Consider the following 13377-nt stretch of genomic DNA (forward strand, 5'->3'; position numbering starts at 1 on the left):
ATGAAGGACAAAATGGTAATAGAAGTACTCTTCTTATCTGAGTTTTGTGAGGCCCTTGAGGATATTATATATTTTATCAAATAACTTTTATGTTCCATTTCATTCATCGAAGTTACATTTTTGTGAATCTCTCAAGTTACTCTTAAGTAAAACAAAAGTTTACGGTTTAAGGAAAAAAATTATCACATTTTAAAATATCGCATTTTTAAAAAAATGCTAATATTGAATAACTTTTTTGCATTAATATTTTTTTAATTAAAATGAAGTTTTTCTCCCTAACGTATTAACTTTTCGATGAATGAGTGAACAAGAGTTTAGATATCGCTCACTCCATCCAACAACGTCATTTATCAAAAATTGACAATTTTCAGTTTATGCGTGTTTTCGGAATGCCCAAAAAATGTACCATATTTCAGCAAAAGCGGCATATTTTTGACCTAATATTTACCCGCTACAGGGCAGAAAGTGTTGTTTTTGCATTTTGAAGAAAATAATTTTTTTATTTCTAAATATTTTACAAATGGAGAAAAAACATTCAGATTCTACCTTAAAAGATCCATTGTACATTAAAATAAGTAAGTGTATTTTAAAACTATAAAAACGATCTCCTGAAAAATCAAGTTTTTATATATATGACGTTGTTGAAAGGAGTGAGCGATATAAAAAATTTTATTTTGACAAAACACTCATTTCCATTCTTTTCTGTCATAGAACCTAATCCAGCAGCAGTGGAAATACAATACTAAGCAAAAACGTATGAAAATCGTCAAGGTAAGTAAATGTAGATGTTTGAAAATTGATTGATGAAAATTATGATTGATTTAATAACTACAATTACAAAAAAGTTGTGAAAAGGAATGGAGTAAATGAATTTATTTATATTAAAGTTTTGTACTGACATTTCTTGGTGGAACTGCATTTTATATCATAAAATAACAACTATGTAGTTTTTTCCACATGAATTTTATTTGACCAGCAACCGGGTTTTGTCGTAACCGACATCATGTTATATACGGTTTTCAACTCCTGCCTTGTTGCATCATATAGTAACCGACATATATATATATATATATATATATATATATATATATATATATATATATATATATATATATATATATATATATATATATATATATATATATATATATATATATATATATATATATATATATATATATATATATATATATATATATATATATATATATATATAATATATATATATATATATATATATGTATATATATATATGTATATATATATATATATATATATATATATACATATATATATATATATATATATATATATATATATATATATATACATATATATATATATACATATATATATATATATATATATATATATATATATATATATATATATATATATATATATATATATATATACATATATTTATTTATATATATATATATATATATATATATATATATATATATATATATATATATATATATATATATATATATATATATATATATATATATAAACGTTTGAACAATAAGATTTTTGCAAAATTTTCCATCCAAAAAATAATTCTCGACATTTTACAATTATTCTGGTATATCTATATCTAGATGAATGGTAATGTATGTTAGTAGGTATATAGGTATATATGTATGTCCATTCCATTAAGGCCTTTCTACATTCAATATTACGTTTTTTGTATTTCGTGGAGTTTTATCGAATGAGACCTCAAGCTTTCAGGAACATCAATAATGAATGTTACGTTTGTGCGGAATAAGAGGGAAAACGTTTTTCACAAATTAAACAAGGAATTGTTTTGAATGTTAGCGTTAGCGCTAGGCAGACAAAAAACATGGTATAAAAAGCATCGAGTCAAAATAAAAGGATTTAAAATTCCCATTATAACCGTCCACAAAATCGCTAAATACGAATAGGCTTTTGATGGGCGTGTTGATTTTATTCCGTTTTGCCACAAGTAAATTGTCCGGCTACAGTAGCTAATAAAGCTTAATGATTTTTTTTTGGTTCAAATGAATACTTTCTATGAAAAGGGAAGAAGGAAACAGGTTTTTTATATCGATTTTAAAGGAATTTATTTAATTTACACTATTATGGAAAATCAAATTTAAGAAAATACTTTATTTTTATTTATATGTATATATGCAGGGTGGCGTATAATTGATCACCCTATCGAAAAATGCTTCATTTTTTTGTAAATGGCGTCGCAAATCATATTTGACAATTGTAAACTAAACAGCTGCAGTACCGTAGAATGGGGCTACTTGAACTTTGATGTGTTACTTGAGGCCAGTACAAAAAATATTTAAATGTGAATTTGGTCTACAATAATTAACGTATCGACATAATTCATTATTTCCCTGACAGGTGACAGTTATACGTTCATTATTGTAGACCAAATACAGATTTTTTTTTTGTACTGGGCTCAAGTAACACATCAAAGATCAAAGTAGCCCCATTCTACGGTATACAAACAATTTTAGTTTGGCGCATAGTTAATCAAGCAATTTTGTTTTTAAATAACTTTTTTACTAATCTAAAAGAAAAGTAATTTTGATTTATTAAATATTTATCTGGACCTTTACAATTTCTTTGTTAAAAGAAAAGGTGATATCCGTCAAGTGTCTGCCGCCAGTGTTGAAACATATTTGTGACCGTTTTATCAATCTGTTTGTATACTACAGTTATCTTGTTGGACAATTCTGACTAATGTGAATTTGGACATCACCAAGCCTCACCACATCTATAGCCTGTGTACTATATCCTGCTCAGCGGTTCACCTTGTGACTGTACAGAAGCTACCAATGTGACGAGTTTTTGATTACTGCTATCCTGACATGCAGAAAACGAAATTTGCACTTTTTAGCACAAAAAAATATTATAAGCAAGTCTTACCATTCATCCATAAATTTCCATAGAGCATATATAAATATATGTATGTATATATATATATTATTTATTATTTTATTTTATTTTATTGGAAGGAAGAACAACAGTTACAATATATGATACATACAGAATACAAAAAATAAAATCATGAGTACCAATTATAGTTCTTCACAACTATACATAAGAGAGGTCTATATAAAGGAAGAGACATGAGACAAGGATAGGATAAAGAGAAAAGGAGATGGCAGTGATAGGAAGGAAAGAAAAGGAAAGGACAGGGAATAGAATTACTTTTTTAGGTTTATAAGATTTCGAACAATTTAGCTTTAAATTTTAAAAGATTGGAGTAGAACATATCAAGGTCGGTACAACATTCATTAAATTTTCCACAACTTCGATAAATAAAGGAATTTTTTGTATAGTTCTTTGTTGGTGCTGGATTATAAAAGGTATGACTATGTCTATTGATTCTAATTGGACAGTGAAAAGGTATCTGCGCAAGAAGATAAGGGCTCTCAGTCATATTATTTATAACTTTATACAAAAAACATAAATCTGATATATTCCTACGTTTACTAAGTGAAGATAATTTATGGAAGGCTAAAGATTCTTCATAAGAGTTGAAACTTAAATGAAGCTTACCATCCATCATTTTTAGAAATTTATTTTGAATACGATCAAGTTGAGCTATATATATAGCGTACTGAGGGTTCCAAACGACTGAGGCGAATTCGAGGTGACTACGAACATAAGCGTTATATAAAGTTACAAGAGATGATGTATTTTTAAATGGTTTAGTGGTTCGAAAAATAAAACCTAAGTTTCTGTAGGCCTTATTAACGCAGGCTTCAATATGTGAAGAAAACAAAAGTTTCTCGTCCATTATGACACCAAGGTCTCTTAATTCAGTTTTCCTGGTCAGCCGACTATTGTTAATTTCATAATCAAATATAATTTTATTTTTTTTTCTTGAGAACGTAATGCTAAAACATTTATTGACATTCAGAAAAAGCTGATTAAGATTACAATAAGACACTAGATTATCGAGATCGTTTTGCAACCTGGAACAATCGTCTAAAGACTTGACTCGTATAAATAACTTGGTATCGTCAGCAAACATGAGAAAATTTTGATTGATATATTTGTTAATATCGTTTGTGTATATTAAAAATAATAATGGGCCCAGGTGGGATCCTTGGGGAACCCCAGAAGGAATCATAATGTAATTAGAAGTAAATCCTAGAACCGCTACCGCTTGGCTTCTATTTTCAACATAAGAAATGAGCCATCTAAGAAGATCACCATGAATACCCATTTCGCGAATCTTACGAATCAAGACATTGTGATTTATTTTGTCGAAGGCCTTGGCAAAATCAGTATATATGGCGTCCACCTGGTAGCCCTCTTCCATGGCCGATAGTATGAAATGATTGAACTCAAGCAAATTTGACTCAATCGATCTGCCTCTTAAGAATCCGTGTTGGTTCAATATAATGTCATTTCTTATTACTGGGTTGATTTTATCCGTGACAATTTTTTCCATAGTTTTTCCAAAAAGGAAAAAGTAGTCATAGTTTTTTTATATATATATATATATATATATATATATATATATATATATATATATATATATATATATATATATATATATATATATATATATATATATATATATATATATATATATATATATATATATATATATATATATATATATATATATATATATATATATATATATATATTTATATATATATATATATATATATATATTTATATACATAAATATATATATATATATATATATATATATATATATATTTATATACATATATTTATATATATATAAATATATATAAATATATATATATATATATATATATATATATATATATATATATATATATATATATATATATATATATATATATATATATAAATATTTATATATATATATATATATATATATATATATATATATATATATATATATATATATATATATATATATATATATATTTATATATATAAATATATATATATATATATATACATATATATATATATATATATATATATATATATATATATATATATATATATATATATATATATATATATATATATATATATATATATATATATACATACATACATATGCTTCTTAGAGTTTCAGAAATGAAAACAGAAAAAAGAAGCATATCACGCAAGAGTCTTTGAGATAGAAACGCCAGGATCAGGGAAATATGCGAGATCGAAGATGTCGTTGGGTGGGGAAGGCAACGAAGGAGACAATGGTATGGGCATGTGAGGAGAATGGAACCATCTAGACATCGCACTGTACGGCCAACCCCACGGTAGACGACTACCGGGCAGACCACCAAAGACATGGGAGAATCGACATCGCAGATGGCTTATCCCTCTTAAAAACACTCCACAAGGCCTACAACAACATGAAAAAGAAGAAGATATACATGTGTATTTATCTATCTTACAATACAATATTTACGGATAAACGCCCTTCAAACCCCACGCAAACGTTTTTATGCAAATTCATTACGGTTTTAGGCAAGGCAAAAACCAGCAGTGGTTAATGAATTGTGAGCAGCCATTTAAATGAAAATGTTTTGAAATGCCAAACCAAACGATGCTTTATATTAGAGATTCCTTTGTTACATTTTTCAATAGTCCTCGAACAGGAACTGTATTCCATAACAGAAAATCTGGGTTTAACTTATTTTATTTGGAATTTTAAACATTCAGTGTTTCATTGGGTACTGCATTGGATAATGCAGTATTATCGCGTGAAGGCAAAGTGATTGTTATTTTCCATTCACTGTGTAATTTGAACTTTCGTTAATTGAACAGCAGTTTTTTTCAAAGTAATTGATGGAATTAAATACATTTTGGAATGTGTGAAGTTATTTTTATTTAGACCATTAATGACCAAATCAGTAATGGGATGAATACAAATTTTTCACGACATTTTCACAATTAATATTTTTCCCATTCGACTATTTCAGATGCCAATCTAGGCTCAAATTGGATACTTTCAATGCCACATAATAGCATGGGCGATATGTAAATCAATATGAATAATGCATACCAGGAATGTGTTGTTTATTTGCAAAGAGGACAGATGCCTTAGCGTATTTGATTTGACCGCGAAACTGGCGTAAAGGCTCGATTCTCGTTGTTTGCAAAATGCGTGTATGAAATATTGGTCTGAATTTTTGTGATATATATTCCATATCCTTTTTTATATTTTTTTTTATAAATGTGTATGTAGGAGATATTTTTTTTCAGTGTTATACATAGGAATTAACATTAGACAGGAAAAATACGAAATTTTCTAAATTTAAAGCATTATTATTATTTTTTTTTGTAACATGGTTTTAAATAAAGGTTCCAGTTAAATAAATTTAACATTTACGAAACTTTTTTTTTATATCCACAAATACAAATTTAATACAGGTAGGTAAACTATCAACCTACTCGTGTCTGTCGGGTCTAAAATTGTCCTTTAACGATAATTCTTTAAGGTAAGTATGAGGTCTGTAAAGTCTCGTTCTGTGAAGCAAATAAGATGTGAATAAATAATAACTTACTATGCCTCAGTCCTGAAGTACCCATTTTTACTATCACCTCGGCTTCTTATGTACGTAGCGCTAGTACCATCAAAGGCGATGCTTTAAAACAAAATGCTAATGTGTGGGGGTAGATGGCCTACTTCTCACGTAGTCTCCTCAGAAGGGTCGTAGTGGAGAACCGGACGGATGTAGTCGAGGGAACAGCTATAAGTTTGATGAAATCCACCCCAACGAACTACTACTACTCATCCGTAAATTGTTTGTTTTTTTGTTAACCTGAAAAGATCTTGAATACCGTCGGTTTCCAACCAGACAAGTTCTGTTTCGTTTATTATTGCACGGAATCATTGTAGAATGGAACATTTTTCAGTAGAAAGTAATACCATGTACTATTTTCTAAAGCAAATTTTACTTTTAGAAGTCCCATCAAAAATCGTCATCGATTGTAGATGTGAAAACGTCAAATTCTAACGAAGTTTTAAAGAATATAGAAAAAAATTATGTATTTGTATCTAGATTTTCGAAAATATTGTAAAACAGAATATTTTTTTGTAAATATACACATATATGCAAAATTATGTACAAACTGAACAGCTTATTTTATCCCTTTATATATATTTATGTATATATTATGTGTGTGTATATATATATAAATATATATATGTATATATTTTTATATATATATATATATATATATATATATATATATATATATATATATATATATATATATATATATATATATATATATATATATATATATATATATATATATATATATATATATATATATATATATATATATATATATATATATATATATATATATATATATATATATATATATATATATATATATATATATATATATATATATATATATATATATATATATATATATATATATATATATATATATATATATATATATATATATATATATATATATATATATATATATATATATATATATGCAAAATTATAAATGAATTTGAATAATCTTTTACTAAATTCATCATTTTATATATTTTAAAATGAAAATTTGACATGACAATTTTCTTGAAGGAACTCATACAATTTCCTAATGTCTTAAATATCAATGAAGATCGAGTGCGAGATCTTTTTGTCGCTCTCCTTTTTCTATACTACACATATTCCTCTACTAGTTTTTTTTTCTGTAAAACAGTAATATTTTTCACCCGTAACTCCTTCCCCTACATTATTTGTATCCCATTAAAAAAATCACTCCTAATGAGCGGGCAAATCTAAGAACCTGAAGTGCTATACTAATTACCTTGCCTTTATATAATTAACGATCAAGTTACCACAGCGCCGATCCAATCAAGTGTTCTGTGCGCCATACGTACGTATAAGGGTAAAAAATAATGAGAAATTCACTCACTTCATTTAAAAATCAAAACAAATTAATTAGAAGACCAAGCTTGGCAAAAAAATCCTCAATATTAGGTACGTACTTAAAAATATCGTGAGTTATAAAATTCACTGCATTAATTCCCTTCAAAAATCACATAATACCCAAGTGTATATTTATAACGTTCTGAAAGTACGTATTTATTTTAATATAGTTTCAGTTAACATTTCCCCCCCCTAAGACCATTAACTGAACCCACATAGCCCCCAATTAACTAAATTATTTTTAGCAATTGATAAATTTGAGTTAACAAATTATATAGTTTAGAACCAAAAAGAAGTTTAAATAAATTAGACAAACTCACTACATCATTATGATATTTGTCTTTAATCCCATGTTTTGAATTCTAAACAATTCATGGAAAGCAGAAAATTCAAGCTTTCGTGTTTTGCAGTTATTATTGTTAGCAACCTGCCAACTTTTGTTTTTTCCATTCAATCTTAATTATGTTTTATCGTAAATTCGGATTATTGTAATTTAATACAACCCATTCCTTTCATTCTAGAATTATATAACGTTCATTAAAATTATAAGTTTGTTTGAATGGTGTTGTTACTTTTTCTTTAGGATGCACATAAAAAAATGGTTTTTACTTTATGCCATCCTAAATGGATTTTTTTACATTAATTTTTTTTTTCAAATACAAGCAAATGTTGAAATCTCACCGAAAGCAATTGGTAAATTAATTTCGTTAGTGAAAAAAAAGTATAAAGATTAACTTGGATAAAAAATATATAATTTAAATATTTCAAAAAGGTTTTGATGTCCGTAACGACGAAACACAGCCACTGGTCAAAAAAAATAAAGTAGGGAAGAAACGTAATTATTGTTATTTTATTATAAATAAATGCAGTCCCGTGAAGAAATGTCAGTGCTCAACTTATATTTTAAATGAAAAAGTTTAATAGCAACCCCTCTTTTCTCTACTTCTGCCCGTAGCTTGCGATTCCTGTTCCAGGTATTTAGTTCTCAGAGCGGGAAACAAAGCGTTTTTAACCATTTTTTTAAAGATATAAGTTTTTAAAAGCACACATCTACATATTTGTAATGACGCAATATGTCAGAAACGTACTTTAAAAAAAAAATTCGAAAAGCGGTTTCGAAATTGAAAATGACAAATAAGTTTTTTTATTTTACCAAAAAGGAAAACGAGATTGAGTAATTTTCGATGAATTCATTCAATACAACTCCACAATTCTTATATTTTATGTAAAATATACAAAACAGTAAGACAATAAATAAGTTCAGTTTTCATACCTTGAATATAAGGAATCAGTTTACACATCAAAGATCCAAATATGAAGTTCCTTAGCACTTGTCCAACCAGGGTGAATGGCATACAGAAAACTCCCAGAAGCAAGTCCGATATGGCCTGCAAAATAAAGATAAACTATTTATACATAAGTTTCTAAGCATTTGTCCTACAAAGATGAATTGCATACAAAAAAACTCCCAGAGTAAGTCTGACATGGCCTGCAAAATAAAACCATTTATGTATATGATTCCAAGCAATTGTCTGATTAGGGTAAACGGCATACAAAAAACTATCAGAATCATGTCTGATATGGCCTGCAAAATAAAGATAAACCATTTGTGTATAAATTCCAAAGTAGTTGACAGACATGGGTGAGTGGCATATAGAAAACTCACAAAACCAAGTTTAATACAACTGACAAAACATGTTTATTAAGATGTTATATTTTTAAAATATATCATAACTATCGGTCAACTGCCCATTCAGCTAAATATCCGTCGACTAAGTGTCTTTTGGCCAACTGTCAAAAAGTTTCTTGCTGGAAGTAAGTTCACACCGGATTTGATAAAATCTTCTTGTGTGTATTTAAAAGATTTTTTTTATATTTAACTGATAATGATTCCTGAATGATTTTAAATACCGTCAAAATTTATTCGCAGATTAGTTGTCTGACAGAAATAATATCTCCGTGACAAATATATGAAAACAATAAATATACAAAACAAACAAATAAATATTTCCGTGAAATTTAACTAATCATGAACATCGTCGCCATGAAAAACGCGACCACGATCACAGATTTAATAATGCGATTAAATTCTAGTGACTAACTCTTCATAAAACTTAAATACGGAAATTTTAAAATTAAAAGAATATTTAAGAAAAGCACTTTAAAATCTATAATGTCAGTCGTTTGATGTTGGCGAACTTTTAACGACTTTAAAAATTATAACTCAAATCTAACCGCGTGAAATTCATTCTGGAGTAAGGGGTAAAAATCGAATACCCATAAAACAAGCAGAAAATTAAACGTACTCGAATTTCGTGTATTCCAGGATTCTCAGTTGATCAAAACTTTTAGTTCGGCCTATGTATATACCTACATATTGTATATGTATTACGTATTATGGAAAAAAAATATTTTTCGCATATTGTTACAAAATTACCCGTCATTCCCGTTTTCCCTAATAAAAACTAGTTCAAAAAAATGGTTTTAATAAAAACTAGTACTAAAAAAAGGACGTCGCATAACCTAGTTTTCATTAAGGACAACTTATTAAAATTCAATTCGGGTTTTGACTGTAACATATACGTGTTTATTTAAACCCATTCATTACGTAGTTAAAACGTGAAGTTTTTGTAATATTTTTGTAAATTGCAAATTACATTGCGTTTCTCGTCAAACCAATTTATTTCAAAAATATTTATTTTCAACACTTTTTATTTCAAAGAAAATGGATGTCTGAAGTTCCCAGAGTTTAAGACCTGGCATTTTGATGACTTTCGTAATTATTGAAAATCAATACTGCATTACTTTTTGAAACTAGTATATATGCAATTCTATTTCACATGTGGGTAATAGTGGAATAAATTTGGAAATTTGGCTGATTGTGGCGCCATAAGTTGAGTAATTTGAGAAGTATAAATATATAGATTTCTCCATTTAGATATATGTAGGTGAAATCCATTCGAAATCAGATCACATTTGTTTATTATTTAGGAGAGAAAGTCTGAAATAAAATAAATATTTTGCTTAAATAATTTATTGAAAAAACAGAATTAAGCTCCTTTTTCTTTTAGACGTTTCACTCATATAGTACATGTTTGCCAACTTTTTTCTTTTTAATGTTATTTATTTATTTAAAAAAAAAACTGTTAAAGACAAGAATTTGTAGTTTATATTAACACTTCGAATCTATTTTTTTTTTTCTTATAATATCCATTGTATTCTTGCCAGTGCCCTTTAATATGACCTAAATTATAATGTATACACACACACACGCCATGCCTTTGTGGGTTTTTTTTTTGTATTTATATTATGTTTTTTTTTTTGTATTTGTGTTTACATCATGTTGTGAAATGGATAAGAATTTAAAATAATGAAAAAAAAACATTTTTTCGAAAGTAGGTACTATTTGGCCAGTTCATTATTAACGTTTTTTTCTTTCAACAATTAAGACGCTGGATTATTCACCCTACAGATATATCATTCGTAACGTTAATATATCATCAACATACGTATATATCGTTGATGATATATCACCTATAACGTTGAAATATAATATCATCAACGTCATAGGTGTCTGAACTTATGAAACGTAGTCCATTATTTGATTCAACATCGGTTAAGCAAGATTCGTCAATATCCAATTCGAACCCCACCCACTCCTTTCAACTTACGAGTATATAAACTCGTTGAATTATAATTTTTATTCCTAGTGCGTGTTTGACCTAATCTCTTAACCCCAAGTGCATGTTGGTCTTCGGGTCAACCAAAAATCGCATGTGTTAAACATTTTATGTAGTTTTTAGTGTGTAAATAGTACTTTGGTAGTGAAGAGTAGTAATTTTGCATGCTGTGGTAGTGATTGTCCTGACGAAGAGATGGGTTACGTCTCGAAACTGGTAGACATAAAAATCTCGGTGAGTGGTTATATACTAATAGGACTAACATTTTTGTAAAAGTAAAAATTACTAACCGCAAAGTAAATGCTTTAAATATTAATAATAATTGAGAATATTATGAAACATCGGTCGTTTTTGTATGAAAGAAGATGCATCCATCTTCGTTAATATTGGTTTATCATCGATATGGAGGACAATCCTGGGTTTTACATAATAAACAATCATAAAATTCTCTTTTTACTTTGTGTAATAACAATTTTAAAAAAAATAATAAAAAATAATTGTTATAATAATAATAATAATTGGTATTACACAAAGTAAACAATGGATGGTAAGGAGAGTGTTTTATTACCATACCACAAAGTCAATGCTTTTAATATACAAAATAAATAATAAAATTATTGAAAAAATATTTATAAGTATAATATTTATTGTTTTCGATCAATTTTGATCAGGAAGATAATATACACTCATTTGAATTCAGAAAAAAATCTTGAATATTTTTTATTCGGGCACATATAAAATTACAAGTGATTTTCTGTAATTGGAACTTTAATGGGACAAAAATGTCTCTTGAGAATCGAGACGGGTCTTTTGTGAGATTTTTTTTATTAAAAATCTTTCTATTGAGAATTTTATTCCGGGACCTTCTTAAAATTGCTGTAAAATTGAAAGGATTATTGATTTTTTCTCAACCTTCTTGAATGAAAGCCTTTACGTTGAATAAAAGATTTCGTTTTACATTTTTATCAATAATTGGCGGAGTATTAATTTGCCTAAAACTTTTATCGGGGACGATAAAAAATGCGTCAGGATTTCGTGCAATTTATGCGGACGGAAATCTGGTCATTCACAGCACTATGACCTGTCATCAGGTTGGTTGAGTGAATTTTTTATACATTAATGGCCATGCACCCATTCACGTAACAGTCAAAAGCGACATCTCTGGACTTTTGTTTTGTAAATAAATTTCTACGTTTCTCTTTATAATCGCATTTGATAGTCGCACAAACGTGTGTTTTAAACTAACTAACCAACTAACCCCCATGCTGATTCTCCGCAGGGGTAGGCAGAGAGAATAAAATGTCATACCACTCTCTCTTTGCTAAACAATCAAAGCCTTTTCCACATTCGTGCACCTCCTCATACATACCCGCCGATTCGTTCCTATACTTCATCATGCCATATTTTTTTCGGTTCTCCTCTGCTTCTATTTCCAACTACATTTGCCCATTCGTTCCACGTATCCAAACTATCTCAACCCTCTTTTTAAAATTTTATCGATAATACCCATCTCAGCCTTGCATTCTTTTCTTATTTCATCATTCTAGCAACTGTTTGCCGCGCATTCAAACCCATTTTACCTTCTCTTACTAAATTTATGGTTCACTTTTCTACAAAAGGGTTGGTACCAAGACTTCATTGTGTACTGCCAGTTAACGTTTCGCTGTTAGGCTTTTATTTGCTATAACTGATTTCAGTGCACCATTTACTATATAGTTAGCATTCTATCCCTAGGGAAGAATATGTATTATAAGGTGAGTATAATGAATAATTTTGCGAAATGCTAGGTT

The 13377-nt window shown here is 27.9% G+C and overlaps 1 protein-coding gene across 1 annotated transcript in view; it reads right to left on the minus strand.

Moving 5' to 3' along the window:
- Positions 1 to 13377, minus strand: part of LOC148310617 (cholecystokinin receptor type A-like) — a 105718-nt gene that overhangs the window by 80781 nt on the left and 11560 nt on the right. The window contains 1 exon segment of the mRNA XM_088258125.1: positions 9181 to 9295. Coding sequence (XP_088114251.1) covers positions 9181 to 9295 — 115 coding nt within the window.

The sequence above is a fragment of the Brachycentrus maculatus genome, unplaced genomic scaffold (assembly GCF_059751285.1).
Source record: "Brachycentrus maculatus isolate JH-2025_06_01 unplaced genomic scaffold, ASM5975128v1 h1tg000090l, whole genome shotgun sequence".
Classification (NCBI taxonomy): domain Eukaryota; kingdom Metazoa; phylum Arthropoda; class Insecta; order Trichoptera; family Brachycentridae; genus Brachycentrus; species Brachycentrus maculatus.